The 19652-nt window shown below is 41.9% G+C and overlaps 1 protein-coding gene across 1 annotated transcript in view; it reads left to right on the top strand.

The window, feature by feature from the left end:
• The window catches only part of slc31a1 (solute carrier family 31 member 1), a 74341-nt gene that overhangs the window by 48901 nt on the left and 5788 nt on the right, over positions 1 to 19652 (top strand). The window contains exons 2-4 of the mRNA XM_084324244.1: positions 7091 to 7248; positions 14459 to 14531; positions 15816 to 15984. Of these exons, the coding sequence (XP_084180370.1) occupies positions 7099 to 7248; positions 14459 to 14531; positions 15816 to 15984 (392 nt within the window). The 5' untranslated portion in view covers positions 7091 to 7098. The remainder of the gene's footprint in view (positions 1 to 7090; positions 7249 to 14458; positions 14532 to 15815; positions 15985 to 19652) is intronic.

Here is a 19652-nt window from a genome sequence, read left to right as displayed (position 1 = left end):
CCAGATTACCACCCACCAGCTTCCCTCCCGCTGACACTGCCAATTGTGTCAGTATGACGACCGGCCAAGCCGGAGGCACCGCTGACAGCTGGATTCGATACCAGTGTCTCTGCGGTGGTAGACAGATGCTTAGTCCGCTGCGCTACCCGGCCGCCCTCCTCTCAGCTCTTCTCTAGAGCAACTCCTCTCATCTCTGCTCCCCTCTCCTCCTCCTCCTCCTCCTCCTCCTCCTCCTCCTGTCCCTTGCCCTCCTCTCAGCTCTACTCTAGAGCAATTCCCACACTCCTCTTCTCAGCTCCCCCTTTTCTATCCTCTCCTCCCACCTGGCATTGGCCTCAGTTGAAGGGTTTCTTTCATTTAAGTCCAAAGTATCTAGTTGCTGCTGTTTGTTTAAAATATTTTTGGCCATAATGTCTGGTTTTCACTTCCTGGCCTCAGAGCCGCCTCTCCTGCATGTCTGTGCAGCCCTGTCACCACAAGACCAGAGCAGGTAGTTTTAGCATTATGACGCAACAATGATGACAGCCATGATCTGTCATGCATTGATGAACAGGTATAGGTGATGTGATCTTGAATGGCTGACTGACTGACCAGTTGGTTGACTGGCTGACTGGCTGGCTGGTTGGTTGGCTTGCTGTGTCCTGGGGCACAGGAAGGAACATACTGTATGTGAATTCTTAAAATGGTGGCATTACCCTTTAAACACATGAGTTTGTGATTGTCCACTTTAAGCAAAGAACTGACTGACTCACTAACCAACCAGCTTACTGGGTGATTTATTTCATTGTTTCATTACTTTTGATGTACATGTTTTTTCTTTTCCTCTTAAGCCCTGAGCCCTATTTTCTGAAAATCCGCCTAAAATACATACCTACCGTAATGGAATATTGCTCCACTTCTACAAGGTCCATTAGCATGTTCTTGGTATCTAGGGACATCTATGGACATCAGTTAATGTATTCCCAGTGTATGAAACTAAGGAGAATATGAATTATGATTTTTATTTGCATCTTTGACAGTGAATAACACCATGTTAAAAATGACCAGACATGAAAGACTGCCACTGAGCTCGTTCAGTACCTTCTTGAAATCACCTGTACATAAAATCTAAGGAAATGAATAAAGGGAAGATTTGATTAAAACAGAAGGTTTTGTAGATACAGTACTGAATTCTCCCATCTGGACCAATGCAATTTGAAATATTATTATAGAATATAGAATAGCAGGCTTATAAATGACCTTATTATAGCCAATTCACACATTTATGGATTGTGCCAAATCTTATCTTTCAAATGCCTGAGTTCAATTTGGATTTAGTATCACCAGGCGTGCATAAGAACAGATAATGAAATCTACTGTATGTACAGTAGGTTTCTTATTCCTGCCAGAGTGATTTGAAACTGATTTCGAATCTGATTGTTGCTAAATGCTCAAAATAGGGGAGACAAACTAACTGCGCTCCAATATATGCCAATAACGTTCAGTTTTGTGGTATATTATCCCGAGTAATAAGAGATATAAAAGAAATTCATACAGAACCCATTTGCTTTTTTTGACCTAGAGGCCTGTGTATTTCTGAAAAATTCCAACGCTCATTGAAAGCTCTGGATGTCCTCTTCAAAATGGCGGACTTTCGCGATCAAAACAACAGAAAAACTAAAACTAAAATCTATCTAACACTTTAACCTATTGGTAAACTAATATATTGATGATAATATACATTATAACTGCTGTTGTGACATGGTTATGATGTTTATTCTAGAATACGTTTGAAAAGAAAAACGATAATTATGTCAGTCTGGAGAGGTTGATTTATGACGTGATGTCATTTTGGGACTGGTACCGGTCCCGTCGGGCTTAAGAGGTAAATTTTCGTGCCCATTTCAGTGCCCATTAAACGTCTTATCGAGTGTGTAAGTCAGACAACATTATAAACTGAATGTGTCTGTGCAGACGGCAGCTATTTTTAGATTTCACTTTTATTTCAGATTAAACCCCACAGCAGCAAAAGCTCAACTGGAGAGGAGCTCACAGGACTAGTCCAGACTAGCAAAGTGCAGTATGTGATCAATGGACTACATTGATCCATCCATCAATGAACAGATAGAAAAGTGACAGAAGGTATTACTGTACATTGCTTTATTTTTTAAATGAAACTGTCCAACAAATTTCATTTCAAACCTTTATTTTTTTTGTATCCACTTTTTCTCCCATTTTCTATATTTTTCTCCCATCCCAATTTCGTATCATCCAATTCAACCCTCCCCTGTCACAAACGCTGTTTCTTGCCTCCCACAAGCCGGCTGCAATGTGGACTAAGTAATACATAGCACAAGTCCCCTCCGGTACTTGAGGTAACAGCAGTCTCATCTTTTCACCTGCGCAGCTCGATCTCTCAGTGGCGAGGAGTAACGCGTGGGACTCGTAGGGCGGGCCATACTTTTTTTTTTTTGGAAAATCAATCGAGTGGGGTGTCTAAAATATGTGTTTTTTTTGTGGGGAATTCAAATATGGGATTATTTTTCTAATCGGATAACTCCTACCTACATTGTTTTGGATTTCAAAATGGCCGATTTGACCATTTTTCACCCCTTGGCCATACATGGATGCCAACATGAATCTGAAGGAAATCCTAACATGCAAGGTGTCTAAATGATGTGTTTCTTAATGGGGAATTCAAATATGAGGTCATTTTTGGGATAGGATAAATATAACCTACATAATTTTGGATTTCAAAATGGCTGATTTTACCATTTGAACCCATTGGTATTGTATTACAAAATTGCAAAGATAAAAAATATATGGGAAATCATTTATAATGACAGACAAAGCCATCAAATTTATTAACAAGTGAACTGTATATAACTGGATACAACTCCAAAGATCAATAATAATAATACTAACAATAATAAATTGTATTTGTAATGCACACAAACACCTAAGTGCTAAATCTCGATCTCCTGACTTCTTGAACTTTGCCAGGTTCCAATATCTTGATTGGACTCATTCTTGGATGGCAAGATCTCCTACTGTACTGCTTTAGCCACCAACCTACAAACACAAACTTAAAGTCAACGTCAGCCATAAATAGGTGAGCTCTTTCCAGAACTACTCAGCAGAAACCTCTGTAACCATTTTAACAAACGTCTCAATGTATTGAGAAAATCCATGGGGCTCCATCAATCCTCTATCTTCTTAAATTTGATCAGGTTGCACAAGTCCTGCTTGGATTCATTCTTGGACATCAGCCTCCTGCTGGTCTCCTGAGCCCTGATCCCTCCATCCCTTTTTTCTTGTGAAAAGTACTTAGCAGAGGCCTCAGTCACCATTTTAACAACCCTCTCGATGCTTTGTGTGTGGCAAGGCCAGTCGAGAACCTCCATGGGGGTGTTGATTAAGTTCTTCACCTCGGAAGTGCTTAGGGAGCAGGTGAGAGGTGGCTCTGACAAATCTTCTGACCAGCTGATTAAGCCACCAATGCTGGAAGCGTCACTATTGATGTGAGGTGTTCTTCTGATCATGACACAGGAGTCTCCCAACTGAGTGTCTGGATCCCCCTCTCCCCTGATGGCCAGGATTCTCTCCACCCCCTCAATTCTCTCTTTTTGATCCTCAGAGCACAGCAGTGTTTGGAGGATGGCTTCACTGTGGGCATACCAAGCAGATCTTCTCACAGTTGGCATCACAACATCCAGCACCTCCTTCATCTGAGACTTGAGGCAGTCCAGCTGAAACAGGATGTGCCTAGGCCCTTCGATCCAGGAGTGCTTGACCTTCATGTTGAACCAACATGGATAATACACTCCAATGATGAATTCCACAATGCATTGTAGATTATTCAGGTTCTTTCTTTTAAGTTGATGCTTTGACACCCAGAGCCTGAGGAGTCTGTTTGCTGTGGTGAGCCAGCGGCTGTGGTTTACCGGTCCAATCTCCAGCAGAGCCAGCCTTGCAGAAAGCACTCCATCCCTGATTGCACAGACCAGCTTATAGCCATAGTGTTGATCAGTTGAGAGATCTTGAATGATCTTCTCAGGCAGCTTGATCAGCGGAGGGCCAAGGAAGATCCTGGTGAAGTTAGGATTGATCTCCAAGTCTGTAACAGAATCAAGGAGCTGTCCTATTGGCCGAGACAATTTGTTGTCAGACAGAGTAGCCCCATCAACTTCAACAATGAGACGGCGCAGTGGAAGTTCACCAGTGTGCAGGTTGCACACCAACCAGACCAGCTTTCTCCCCAGGTGCAGCTCCAGCATTACACCTGCCTTCACTCCAGTGTTGACATTGGTCGAGTATCCTCCAATGGCCCACAAGGTCTTATCAGAACCTCTCTCTTTCAGCCAGGCAAACAGGACCTTAGCAATCTTCTCTGCATGGGACTCCTCTTTAGTTGCTTTCTCTGGTGTAAAGTGGAACAGATAGTTGCTGGAATGAGCTCAACTTCAGGGACTGTAAGGAAGCTCTCAACATCCTTCCTGGCAACCTTGTCTGCTGCTGCAAAGCTTTCTTCTTTGCCCCTTCTCCTTTTCTCTGCCTTCTTTTCCATCCCCTGCCTTTCCAATGTTTTAAGAAGATAGAGGATTGATGGAGCCCCATGGATTTTCTCAATACATTGAGACGTTTGTTAAAATGGTTACAGAGGTTTCTGCTGAGTAGTTCTGGAAAGAGCTCACCTATTTATGGCTGACGTTGACTTTAAGTTTGTGTTTGTAGGTTGGTGGCTAAAGCAGTACAGTAGGAGATCTTGCCATCCAAGAATGAGTCCAATCAAGATATTGGAACCAAAGTTCAAGAAGTCAGGAGATCGAGATTTAGCACTTAGGTGTTTGTGTGCATTACAAATACAATTTATTATTGTTAGTATTATTATTATTGATCTTTGGAGTTGTATCCAGTTATATACAGTTCACTTGTTAATACATTTGATGGCTTTGTCATTATAAATGATTTCCCATATATTTTTTATCTTTGCAATTTTGTAATACAATACTCTCTTTTCAAATGGTAAAATCAGCCATTTTGAAATCCAAAATTATGCAGGTTATACTTATCCTATCCCAAAAATGACCTCATATTTGAATTCCCCATTAAGAAACACATCATTTAGACACCTTGCATGTTAGGATTTCCTTCAGATTCATGTTGGTATCCATGTATGGCCAAGGGGTGAAAAATGGTAAAATCGGCCATTTTGAAATCCAAAATGATGTAGGTTAGAGTTATCCTATCCCAAAAATGAACTCATATTTGAATTCCCCATTAAGAAACACATCATTTAGACACCTTGCATGTTAGGATTTCCTTCAGATTCATGTTGGCATCCATGTATGGCCAAGGGGTGAAAAATGGTCAAATCGGCCATTTTGAAATCCAAAACAATGTAGGTAGGAGTTATCCGATTAGAAAAATAATCCCATATTTGAATTCCCCACAAAAAAACACATATTTTAGACACCCCACTCGATTGATTTTCCAAAAAAAAAAAAAGTATGGCCCGCCCTAGCGTGGGAGGCTCACGCTGCCCCCGACACTTCCTGATTCTACTGCGCAGGCGCACCAACCGACCTGTAGGAGTCGCTGTCCACAACGCCCGATCCCCACCCATCAGTTTCCCACCCCCTAATACGGCCAATGTGTATTAGTATGAACGACCAGCTAAACTGAAAGCAATGTGGAGCGCTGGGCTCGAACAGGCAAGCCCAGCGTCTCCGTCATTCGTGGCGAGCGCCTTGCCCACTACGCCACGTAGCCGCCCTCATTTCAAACCTTTATTTATACTCGTGAAAGCACTGAGGTTTCCCTCATTTACAGTGATGACGAGTTAACAAAGGACACAAATATCATAACAGTTATTAATTACAATGAATTACAATTACTACAATGATGGATTAAAAACAATTACATGATTCAGTATATAGGTCAAGTAAGTAAGTATTTATAAAGCACCTTTCATACATGTCATGTAGCTCAAAGTGCTGTACACAAACATAGGCATATATAACGATAAAAGCAATAAAGTCACAGTGATCAGTTAAGATCAATGTTTAAAAAAAAAATAATAATAATAATAATAATAATAATAATAATAATAATAATAATAACGTAAAAATGAAAATAACGTAAAAATGACAGTCATTTGCTTACCAGTTTGGGAGAACAGGTCCGCACAAACATGTCCGCTCAGTAGCAACCGGAAGTAGGAAATGCACTAAACCAATGCACTTGTACGGTAGGTAGCAATGTTAGCTCTTATAACGCTAGTGTAGTTACGTTTTTATTAGTGGTCAGAGTTGGGTCCATAGGACTTATCCAAGCCCCATGGATCCATCAGTGGCCGCGTATTGTGTGCGTATGTACCCGTTCCCTCATGTGGTCAGTGGTCAGAGTTGGGTCCATAGGACTTATCCAAGCCCCATGGATCCATCAGTGGCCGCGTATTGTGTGCGTATGTACCCGTTCCCTCATCTAAAGAGTTGGGTCCATAAGACTTATCCAAGCCTTACGGATCCATCAGTGGTCGTGTATTGTGTGCGTATGTACCCGTTCCTTCATCTAAAAAGTTGGGTCCACAAGGCTTATCCTAGCCTCATGGATCCATCAGGTTTTTCCAAGCCATAACTATTTGTAAGCTAGACTGTATAGGTACGTTTTTATTTAAAAACGTGTATGGAGCTGGCGTTTCTGATGTGTGTTGGTAGTGTGTTCCATAGTTTTGGGGCATAGTTGGCAAATGCCATACTTCCTATCCTCTTTTGGTTTCTGGGCGTGTCTAGTAAACCTGTAGTGGATGACCGTAGCGTAGCGTTCTTGAGGGCAGATAACTAACTAGTGCAATGCCTTTAAACTCCATAAATGACGGGAATGCTCCGAGCATTTTTAAATGGATACTAATCATTGGAAATTTATTTAAAACCGATGTAGACCGACAGACACAGCAGAGAATCTAGCCGCATAAGATAATACCAGTGTTGTCATGAGTTTATTAGTCATAGGAAATTCCACATCACCACAGCAACCCTAACACACGCACACACTACCATGTTATGAATGACAATACTAATACTTTATTCTATCTCTCTATTTTCCACAGCAGTTAAAATGGACCACGACCACCACATGCACCATGATGGTATGAACCACAGCGGTATGGACCACATGCACCACCCCACCACCGCCATGCCCCCTGTCACAGACCACCACGGGGACCACGGAGGAGACGGGGGGACTGGAGGAGGACACGGAGGAATGGTGAGTGTATGCTGATGACCACATCCTTAACTCATACCCCGCCAACAACGATTATACTCGTTATTGGGCGCCATCCTTTGAACGCTATTTGATAGGTTTTCCTTTTTTCGATTTTAATATTCTATTCAATGTCAGGGACCCGTATGTTGCCGTTAGAAGGCATACTGCAACCCCGAGGGTGCAGTACCGGCCAGATCCTCCCAGGTGGCAGTATCGAGAGTGCAGTAAACCCTGTTCCAGACCCTGTGTTGCACTCAAATGTCTCCGGGCGCAGTTTTCTGAGTCAGGCAAGTCGAGTGGTTCTCCCGATTGCATTGAAGCGTGTCAAATGCCCCCGATCCATATGTTGTGGTGGGTTATGTCGTGGACCAGATGGACATCAGATGGACCAAATGGCGATCAAACAATTGGAATATTATTTTTGGAACACTCCCAATCACAGGTAAGGACTACCTGACGTCAATTCTAGCTTGATCGTGCAATGTTTTTATACCGATCCAGCTGATCAGCGTTTTTGTGTTCAATACGAATGCTATTACTGGCAGTCAAAGAATCAGAAACGACCCCCCCCCCCCCCCCCCCCCCTTCATGCATTCATGATGAAACATAATACCTATTTGTAGGCCTGCCGCGATAAGCAATAAATCGATTAATTGCCGCGATAATTAAAATTAATGCAATGATTTTGACGGGCGCGATTAATTGCTATTTGCGCGTTTGTTTTAATGAGGCGGAACCAGTGCCCCTTGCAGTCTCTCTCCGTGTGGGTTGGCCGCTGGCGTTACTACAGAGCACAGCACGGGAGCTCCGTGGGGCAGTAGCAACGCCACATATAGCTTAATACATTTCTCAATAGTGTTGCTCCTTTTAACCAAGTAGCGTTATTTGTAGTGTAACGTTAGAATAACACAGAATAACGTTAATACAATTACATGCATCATTGTTTACAATGAACGGGTGGGGCTAGTCAAAGCACTGGAGACGGGGACAAGTTAAACATGAATTAATTTATTATAACGGGTCGTTTTCGAGTCGTGCTGCAGTGCCTACGCACCACAGCTATTCTATTATATACTGCTTTGACGCTTCCTCCTCATCGTTGATTGCCTGTAGTAGCTGCATCTAACGTTAGTAGCTAACGTTAAAACTAAAAAACACAACCGGACGAGACAAGTTGTCGGCTAGGATAATCGCAACAATACTTCCGGTCCGGTCGGTGGGCTTCAAAATAAAAGTCTTAAACCGGAAAAGACGGAGCGGTGGGCTTCAAAATAAAAGTTAAGTCCTTTCGGGAATTACCCCAGACCACTCTGAAATTATACTTATATTCACCACGGGATAACGCGCGAACGTATGCATGGAACATTTTTCTCTTTTTTGCGTCTTGGACGGAAGAAAGTCACTGTCAAATGACCATAGTATTGTCCCCATAGCTATAATATAGAATATAGATATAGCTCTACAAACAAGGTGGCGCACTCCTATCTTTAAAGCGTGGCATAGCTACAACGGGACCCGTCTAATCCCCGGCACTGGATGAGTTAACCTGCTTGAAAACCTCAACTGGGGGGCGGCGCCGGCTTGGTACTGTAGTGTAGAGGTCTAAGCATCAGTACCTCTGGCTTGGTAGTGTAGAGGTCTAGGCATCAGTACCTCTGGCTTGGTACTGTAGTGTAGAGGTCTAAGCATCGGTACCTCTGGCTTGGTACTGTAGTGTAGAGCTCTAAGCATCAGTACCTCTGGCTTGGTACTGTAGTGTAGAGCTCTAAGCATCAGTACCTCTGGCTTGGTAGCGTAGAGGTCTAAGCATCAGTACCTCTGGCTTGGTACTGTAGTGTAGAGGTCTAAGCATCAGTACCTCTGGCTTGGTACTGTAGTGTAGAGGTCTAAGCATCAGTACCTCTGGCTTGGTAGCGTAGAGGTCTAAGCATCAGTACCTCTGGCTTGGTACTGTAGTGTAGAGGTCTAAGCATCAGTACCTCTGGCTTGGTACTGTAGTGTAGAGGTCTAAGCATCAGTACCTCTGGCTTGGTACTGTAGTGTAGAGCTCTAAGCATCAGTACCTCTGACTTGGTACTGTAGTGTAGAGCTCTAAGCATCAGTACCTCTGACTTGGTACTGTAGTGTAGAGCTCTAAGCATCAGTACTTCTGGCTTGGTAGCGTAGAGCAGTGGTTCCCAAAGTGGGGGCCGCGACCGCTAGGGGGGGGGGGGGGGGGGGGGGGGGTTGCCAGATGATTTCCAAAAACAAAACAACAAAAAATCTATTTATTTTTTAATGCAGTCAGGCCACTGAACTTAGAAGCAGGCCAGGCCAGTGTCTCTAGTTGCAGCGGCGCAATAGTTAGATAACCTAGGTGGGGAACAACCAGGAGATCACTGCAACTCACACAAGTTGGAGAACTATCTCTCTCTCTCTCTTGCTCACACACACACACAAAGGTAGCCGCATGTGATTGGTGGAGGCGGGACTCTTACAAAAAACTAAAAATCCATCAAAATCAGTGTTGTTGCTAATCATTGACACATGCTAGCCTGTAATAATCCCCCCCAGAAAAATCTACTTTGCATTTGATATATTGCAAATATATGCCATCACACACACTGGCATTTAAGGGTTAGAATTATAAAATGAATATGTGGTGTTGTGATCAGGGCTGAAGTTGAATAAAAGATTGTATTTTTTTCAATCTGACATTACAAAAAACAGAAAATCCATCAAAATCAGTGTTGTTGCTAATCATACATATGCTAGCCTGTTTTTTAACTAATTTGTGATGCCATCACAAAAGGCGATAGCTGCATCAAAAATCACCGGATTGAGACACGTTTTTTTTTTTCCTAGACGTTCACAGAAAGGTAAATAAACAAAATAGGTTGTATTTTATGGCAATAATGTTGAGGTTTGTTCGACCCGTGAGATATAAACACGATATTCCAGTCATTGCTTGTAAGAAATAATTTTTCGTAAGATGATGTCGACGGCTGGTGTGAGCTGGGTAGTGTAGTTTTATGAAATTTAGACGTCCATCGAAAGGCTTGGGTCTCCTCTTTCTCTGGACTACAACGATTTTACGAGTGCTTCCTGTTCTACCATCTAAATCAGGGGTGACCAACCTGTGGCTCTTTGCCCGTCCATTAAAAAATAATAGTATTTGTTTCCCTTTTTTTTATGTCACGCATTCCATAAGGACATAGAATAAACATTTACAGATTTTTTTTTAAATAATCCATTTGCATGTTCTTGGTATCTGAATCTAGGGACATCTATGGATCTCAGGGAATGTATTCCCAGTGTCAGAAATATTGTGTCTGTTACTAGGCTTGAGTAAATTGTAATGAACCAAAGGAGAATATCAATTCTATTTACTGTGAATAACACCATGCTAACACCATGCTAAAATTTACCAGACCTGAAAAATCTAAGCAAATTAATAATGCAACACGCAGAGATTTTTATAAGCTCATATTTCGCTAATAGCACTTAAAATCATTGCTAAACAAACATAGTGCTGAAAATATACACTTTGACTGCTGTTTTGATAGCGTTAGGGCAGGGGTCGGCAACCTGCGGCTCTTTAGTCAATCAGCTGCGGCTCCCTGGCCAAAAAAATAAATTATAATCTTATTATATATTTTTGTTTTCTTTTTTTTGTTCTTTTTGTTTTCTTTTCTTTAGTTTTCTTTTTTTTATCTCTTATTTTGGAGATCGATGTCATATACTGTGACACTGAAATGGAAAAAATATTTCATCAACTCTACAGTACGTCACACCCCGCGCCTCTCCCTGACTTCTCCAAGTGGCTGATCTTGAGTTTCTGACCCCCCAGTAAGCTAACTATGGATAAATCCAAAAAAAGGAAAGTCTGAGGAAAATAGAGGGTTTCATTCAGCGTGAACAGATACATTTTCTTTCACGACTAACTGTGCAGGCTTACCTGTATGCCTGATATGTGGTGAGAAATTTGCGAACAACACAAAATTTACTTTTTATTTGATCGATTTTCCACAAATAAGGGAAGGACTCAAATAAAGCTGCATAGTTCAGGGTTTTATTTCAAAGTAGGTCTACACATGGTAGTCTTTTTTCAAATTGGACTACTTTTTATTTTATAAATGTTCCACAAATAAGGGAATGACTCAAATATACCTGAATAGTTCAGGGTTTTATTTCAAAGTCGGTCTACAGACACCAGTGTTTTGTCTCCTCTTCTGTGTTTTATTTAAAAATAGGTCTACACAGCCAGTCTTTTTTCTCCTCTTCATAAGAGTTTGAGGTTTTCCTTTGTTATAACCGGTAAAAACAGCAATAAAAAGTCAACGTTTTTCTTTTTGTTGCTTTATAATTCCATTAATGCAACAAACTGTGTGCTATATAAGTATAAAGTATGATAAATCGCAAATTACTTTGGGTATGCAATTGTCAGGCGTTTTATGCTAAATGTGGGGTATGCTTGGGGATAACTATATATAAAATGTTATACACTGTTATCTTCATTTTAACCCTTTCAGTGCCACGGACGACATATCTCATTTTATCAGCCCCCCCATTGAGTGCCCACAACGACAAATATCGTTTTATTTTATTATTCGCAATCTGAATTCATATTTCATCAACAGAGTCTCCCGTTGGTACACCAGCCCCTACAGGAGCTCAGATTGGAAAAAAGCGCCCCCTATCGTCTATCCCTGTGTAACTGCAGGTCAGTCACTTAGACTGACCTGGGATCTGTAGATCTCTGGGTGGGTAGCCAACTGGCTCCTTGTGCTGGCGAGCAGTCTGCTCAAGAGCGATCTGCTCGTGGGATGGAAATCAGCCTGGAATATATATTTACAGCAGATCAAATCAAATCAAATCAAATTTATTTATAAGGCCCGACAACACACGTTAATGTCCCCATGGGCCGTACATGTCTTCTTTAAACAAGTCAAGAAGAAAACATAACAATAAGTCAAGAACGGAACAAGAACACCATAAGGTCCAACAAATTTAAAATAAATGCAAATAAATGAAAGAATGCAAGCACTCCCAGCCAATAATCAATCAATAAGCGTGATCGATATTTGGAATGGCGATCAGGAATTGGAATAATCTTTTTGGAGAACATCTGATCTGAGGTAAGGAATCTATTTTACCTGTCTTGGGATAATCAGAGTTGTATTCGCTGAGATCTCAGCGTTTGCCCTATGTGTGATGTGGCTGTTTGGCTGTGATCGCTGATGAGGAAATAAGATAATCAATTTTTCAGCTTGCGTCTATAGCGTGCATACGTACACATATACTATCGATAATCTAGCGTTTATTTGAAAACTATTCATAAATAGGCCGAAAAATGACCGTTTTTGTGTATTCTAGAATATTCCAGTAAATGTCTTTTATCATGGAATCTTTATATTTTCCTTGAAAACGAGGGCTTTTCAAAATGCTATAAAACGAAAATGAACCGATAAAAAAACAATCCGCTTCGACAATGTTGACTGCAAACAAGTCATTGATAAGCGACGGGCAGATTAGACACATAGCCATAATTTAAAACATAGATTAGGCGTTTTTAACGCTAACATTGAAGTGGATGGTGGCATTCAACGGGGTAAATCAATGTTAATCAAAGGCGCTGAAAGTGTTAAGGGTAAATTGGTTTTGCGGCTCCAGAGGAATTTTATTTTGTGGGGGGGGGGTGGCTCTTTTGATAGTAAAGGTTGCTGACCCCTGGGTTAGGGTCTTTACTCACATAGGGTCTTTACTTTACATTTGAAACAGAAACACATCACTTAATACGGAGTATTGATCTATTTGTGCAACGTTAAATAGGCCGATCGGTCTTAAGGGGTTAAGCTGCATGCCAAAACATAAAGTTTAGGGGCGGTCAGGTGGCGTAGCGGAGATTGTGCTCGTCACCAATGCAAGAGGCTGCGGTCTCGACTCCCAGAGAGTCAGCATTGCCTTGGCTTGGTCGTTTCTGATTATTGATTACCAATAACGGCATTAGCCTCAGTAGCCTTATTCGCTGATCGGCTGGTTGGGTATGATAACAAGGCCTGATCAGCATATACGTGGTTGGCCCCGAATGTGTTCATGTGGTTCTTCTTCATTTTCTACATTTGTTTTTTTCTTTCTCTTTCTTAGTTTTGCTTTGTCTTGTCTAGAGACACTCATTCATCCATCCATCCATGCATGCAAAAATCTCTCTCCCTCGCTCTCATACACACACACACATACACACACATGCAAAATGGAGGTGACTTATGATGAAAGGCCTCTGTGGCCACTGGTCCTGAAGTGGAATGGAATGTAGCATGACCTCTGTCCGGGAACTGGGAGGACAGCCAATATGCCTTCACTTTGGCGCCATATTGGTCAAGTCTCGTGTAAGGACAGCTGACCAATTTTCCGCCGTCGACTAAAAACACACTTCTTCAATAAATATCTGAAATTATTTAATAAAATATAAACTAACCTTCGTACTCCTGTCTTTTACTATCATGCACTTTGCTACTAAATAATCTTCCATGCCTATATTACTACCTACTATGCTAATATGTCTTTACTACTATGCACTCAAGACTGTAGCACCAAAGTTTCAACATTGTTTGATGATCATTGTTACTTAGCTGAAAGAGTTGTACCCTTCCTGCTGACCTGTTGTACAGAACTTGTAAGTCACTTTGGATAAAAGCGTCAGGCAGCTAAATGACTAAATGTAAATGTGAATGTGAGGTACGGATGTGGAGGTGCCCGTTCACTTCAAGAACCAAAATAGTCAAAACAACAGGCAGAATACACTCACTGTTGGAATTACAAGCTCATGATATATATTGAGTGAGCTCAACCTTGGAATTGTTGTTCAAATCAAAAGAAAATCATTATTTATGAACCCATAATTCATAATTGTGGTATGGCGCCCCCTGTTGACACACTTTCACCCTACTACTGCCTAGGCTGCCCACACTGTATTTTGAGTTTCAGTGGGCTATGAAAGTTTTATTAAAGCCAAAGATGTATATTTATATACCAAATAAATTCTGGATCGGGGCTCTAATGTGACACTTTTATATTGTGTAACATTTAAGTGTCTTTATAGTTCATATATATCACAGGTGTTCAGTGATATGTTTGTGTGTCTGTCTGTGAGGGTGTCCGTACATGTATGTGTTTATTCATTTACATGAAGTGATGTTTAAGTGTGTTTTTGTGTTTTCTTTTTTTCAAGATGATGACTTTTTACTTTGGCTACACTGGCGTTGAGTTGCTCTTTGCTGGACTCGTCATCAATACACCAGGAGGTTAGTATGAATGAATGATCATTACATTTATGTAGCGCTATTCTAGACACTGCGCTCCCCACAATGTAGGGTGGAAGTTCAGTAGAAAGCTATCCGGCTGCAAGCTAGCCTAGCTTAGCACAAATTAATGGAAGCGGATACGGATCGTTAGACTAGCTGTCGGCCCAAAACACCTCTCCCAGAGTTTTAAGCTTGCCTAGTGGTCCGTTTCCATTTCCATTCATTTCTCATGTGCAATCATGGAGAAGGACCTCTTGAACTCTAGTACTTACCAGAGATATGCTTATCATTTTAAATCTAGTACTTACCAGATATATATAATGCCTATCATTTTTCAGGAAATACAGGAACTCTATCTAGCATATTATCTATCACAAAGTGCAAAGGCCATAGCAAAGTCAACTTACATGTTCTTAGTATTACTGGTGAAATACCCCCATAAAGAGCTGACGGGAGCCTATAGAGATATGTTGCTGCTGTTATCTAGCAGAAAGAAAAGCTACTGTAATACCAAACTGACTTAGCTATCTTCTATCTCTCCTGCCTGTAGAGATTAGCTGTGTTCTGTAAGACGATGAACATCAGCATTTCTCTTTGTTCTTTATAAAACCATGATGTCACTTACTGAGTGACATCTTTAAGTATGTAAGTACGAAAAGATTACAAAGAACCTTGAACTTAAAGCAACAAATCTTCTTTCAGTCCCTGTCGTTTTAGAGAAGTTTGGTGCCTGTCTGGGTGTTCTTCCCTGGCTGTGTTGAAGATTGGCATAGCGTTTCTAAAAGTAGCCTTTGTTCCTTTGGCAGGCTTTTGTTACCTGACATAATACAACACAAAGGAACAAATGTTATTTCCGTCTCTATTGTCGTAGAGATGGTTGGTGCCTGTCTGTGTAGTGTTGCTACTGGCTGTGTTCTACGAGGGCCTGAAGATAAATAAATATCTGACAATATTAAAAAATATATCGTACCGTCTTTTACTATCATGCACTTTGTTACTAAATAATCTTCCTTGCCTATATTACTACCTACTATGCTAATATGTTTTTACGACTATGCACTCAAGTTTCAACACTGTTTGGCGATCATTGCTACTTAGCTGAAAGAGTTGTACCCTTCTTGCTCACTTAGGATAAAAGCGTCGGCTAAATGACTAAATTAAAATTTGAGGTACGGATGCGGAGGTGCCCGTTCACTTCAATGTTGAAAACTTGGCTATAAAGATGCCACTTCAAGAACCAAAATAGTCAAAACAACAATGTTCTTTCCGTCTGTATTGCCGTAGAGATGGCCGGTGCCTGTCTGGGAGTGTTCCTCCTGGCTGTGTTCTACGAGGGTCTGAAGATCGGCAGGGAGTTCCTGTTGAGGAGAAACCAGGTCAACGTCCGCTACAACTCCATGCCTGTCCCGGGGGCCGACGGGACGATACTGATGGAGACGCATAAGACAGTCGGGTCAGTATCAATATCTGAACCAGAACTATACAACTCAGAGCCATGGATAATCATAGACGTACTAACAAGATATCTGCTGTGGTCTTTTGATACCAAGTCTACTATGGCCTACACCAGGGGTCATTAATTACATTTGTCCAAGGGACAGAATTTTCTAATGGACACTTCTAACAGACTTAATTATTTAAAAAGAAATTTAAGATAAATTTATTTAGGCCTAATTAGCCTATTATTGTTTAATATTAGCATTTTCTCACAAAATGAACGTTATTTGTATAGTTTATCAGTGTGAACAGACTCCTAACGTCTATACTGCAGCCAGCCACCAGGGGGCGATATATATTTTGGCTTCACTTTTGGGGAGCTGTCACATCATCCATCAATGGTTTTGACGCTATAGTGCAGTGTCCTGATTGGTGAAATATGCTTGCAGGAAGAAAGACCTTTTGAATTGTTAATGTGGAAAACCACAGCTTTAGGGAGGTGTAGTCTGACGTCACTGGTTGTTCCACCCGTATAGGGATTCATCATTGGGAAAATGGATTATGCACAAAATGAGTTCCCTTCTACCACTAACATTACTGTTTAAGCATTTTTGGTTGAAATAAAGGTAGTTATAAGGTTTTTAATTTGTCGTAAAAAAAATAACTACATTTACAAGTAGGCAGCCTGTTGTTCAGTGGGCAGCTGTCGCCTACCTCACGTCACGGCAAGCTGATAGCTAGCTAGCTAGCTAACGTTAACGTTACCCCGCTAAACGTACTAGACGTTAGCAATGTCGACTGTCGTGAACCATTTTTAATTGGGGCATGTAGAGGAGTTTCGGGAACGAGTAAAATGTGCAGGTCCTCTTCTCAGACCTGTGGGGAAAGCACTGCACACGCATCATGCCGGCTAGGAAGCTAGCTACACGTCACGGCCTGCTGATACCACGATAGCTAACTAACTTTAACGTTACAAGCTCAAAAACCTTATAACTACTACTGTCGTGTCCATAACTTCCCTGACAGAATACTTTGTTTGTGAGGAGTATACAAAGAGGAGAGAACCATTTTAAATCGGGCATGTGGAGGAGTTTCGGGAATGGCTAGCTAGCTACTAACGTTATGTAAAAAACAATAACGTTATAAACTATACACTATGTACAACGAAACAATGATTTACATTAGTATTTACAGTGATTTAACACTATGGTCGCCAAAAACGCCTTACCACGTCATTCCCCGCCATGCTCATTCTGCCAAAGACGCCGTACCACGTCTTTGATATCAATATTTCAAAAATCTGTGATCGCAATCATATTTCTCCCCCGGAGACTTGAGATCTACTGTTGATCCCCTCTCAACTCTCCAACGGTTCAAGAGCGCCATCTGGTGGCCGATCGGCGGATCGCTCAAACCGGAAACAGGAAACGGAAGCTGGTGCTCATTCCAATTCGGTCCGATCACTCGCTAATAGTCCCAGGACTCGAGCTAGATGAATCATCTAACGTTGGCCACGGAATTATAAATGACCCCCCCCCCCCCCCATCCGGTCAACATCAGATGATAAGTAGTAACTTCTAGAAGCACGTCCATTTGAAATGTTTTATCTTGCGCCGATTGCTATCAAACTGTATACAATCATCAATATAATGCATTTAGGGCTATAAATCACGTTCTGGAGAAAGCTGCAGAAAACGATAAAAACATACTTATACTTGGGCGGCTACGTGGCGTAGTGGGCAAGGCACTCGCCACGAAATGCTGGAGACGCTGGGCTCGTCAGTTCGAGCCCAGCGCTCCACATTTGCTTTCAGTTTAGCTGGTCGTCCGTACTAATACACATTGGCCGTATTAGGGGGTGGGAAACTGATGGGTGGGGATCGGGCGTTGTGGACAGCGACTCCTACAGGTCGGTTGGTGCGCCTGCGCAGTAGAATCAGGAAGTGTCGGGGGCAGCGTGAGCCTCCCACGCGTTACTCCTCGCCACTGAGAGATCGAGCTGCGCAGGTGAAAAGATGCGACTGCTGTTACCTCAAGTACCGGAGTAGCCCCTTTCGTGACTTTCGGTTTGCAAGCCTGGGGCTTTTGTGACCGGAGTCACTTGCTCACACGCCCCGATTACCCAGTAGAGAAACGACCAAGCGTCATCAAGGGGCTCGCGGTGTGTCAAGAATACATCAGATCTGAATTTCAAAGATACCCAGCGTACAATATGGGTCTAACACAGCTTCACGATGGGGTCTGGAAGCTCGGAGTTGCCAATAAACAGTTTAAAACATTGTTGGGAAACACAAGTGCTACTCACAGCGAACTCTGGCAGGAAGATGGCGTCTTCTCCTTCTGCAACTTTCCTTGTCGCATGCCTGGTGCGTTTAGCAATCACTGCGCTCCCTATCGGTCCCTGTTGGTCATTACCTATAGGCCATTACAGGGTAGAATCTGCTGAGCGCGTCTCCTGTGTATTGTTGTAATGACCAACAGGGACCGATAGGGAGTGCAGTGATCGCTGGACGCACCAGCCATTTTGCCAAGGTTCGCTCTGTGAGTACACTCGTTTTATGAAAATGATTTAAAATGTTTATCAGCAACTCCGAGCTTCCAGACCCCATCGTGAAGCTGTGTTAGACCCATATTGTACGCTGGGTATCTTTGAAATTCAGATCTGATGTATTCTTGACACACCGCGAGCCCCTTGATGACGCTTGGTCGTTTCTCTACTGGGTAATCGGGGCGTGTGAGCAAGTGACTCCGGTCACAAAAGCCCCAGGCTTGCAAACCGAAAGTCACGAAAGGGGCTAGTACCGGAGGGGACTTGTGCTATGTATGACTTAGTCCACATTGCAGCCGGCTTGTGGGAGGCAAGAAACAGCGTCCGTGACAGGGGAGGGTTGAATTGGATGATACAAAATTGGGATGGGAGAAAAATATAGAAAAAATGGGAGAAAAAGTGGATTAAAAAAAAAAACATACTTATACTTTAGACCGTATTTTAGTATGAATATGTGAATGAAAAAGTATAACGTTGCTACACCCTGAACAATAGATACTTGATGTTGAATGGGCCATAGTAATGTCAATTTAGCAATACAATTAAAAAAAGTTATAGCCCTGCAAAGAAGGGGAACTTCTCCATAGACAAATAGAGCTGGCGTGGGATGGTTTATTAAGAATATAAGCCTGGCGACCAAAGTGTTAATATGCAGCGAAATAACGTTACGATTTAAATTATAAATGCAAATATAAAAAAAAAAAATTGTGGTTGGCTATAAACTGGTGTTGGGTGAAACAGATACTAGCAACAGATTCAGGGTCAGTTATTTTCCCATTGTCCGAATTGTTAAGCTTATCGAATGTAAGGAATCTGTTCCTAGGTCTGCGACTAAAGCCAGGCGTCTACGCTGTGGTGACGTCAGTCGGCAGCGCCAAATAGCAGTGTAGTTTCCCAGCGAACAAAAACATAAACGTTGTTATTTTGCTACCTTTACGATTAATTGCGAATATTTTCATGTTGAGCTATAGATTGTGGATGAATGCGCACAGAAAGGTACACCATGCCAATGTCCATGCTTTATTTGTTTTAAACGAACCGTTTTAGAAATGGGCAATGGGGAAATACATTCAGTGGAACAGAGGGTGGAACAGGAAAAAACGAAAATTACGTAACCACTACACCTCCCGGACGTG

This window comes from Notolepis coatsorum (genome assembly GCF_963971535.1).
Source record: "Notolepis coatsorum genome assembly, chromosome: 11".
NCBI classification, from domain to species: Eukaryota; Metazoa; Chordata; class Actinopteri; order Aulopiformes; family Paralepididae; genus Notolepis; species Notolepis coatsorum.
This window is presented reverse-complemented; position numbering and strand designations above follow the sequence as displayed.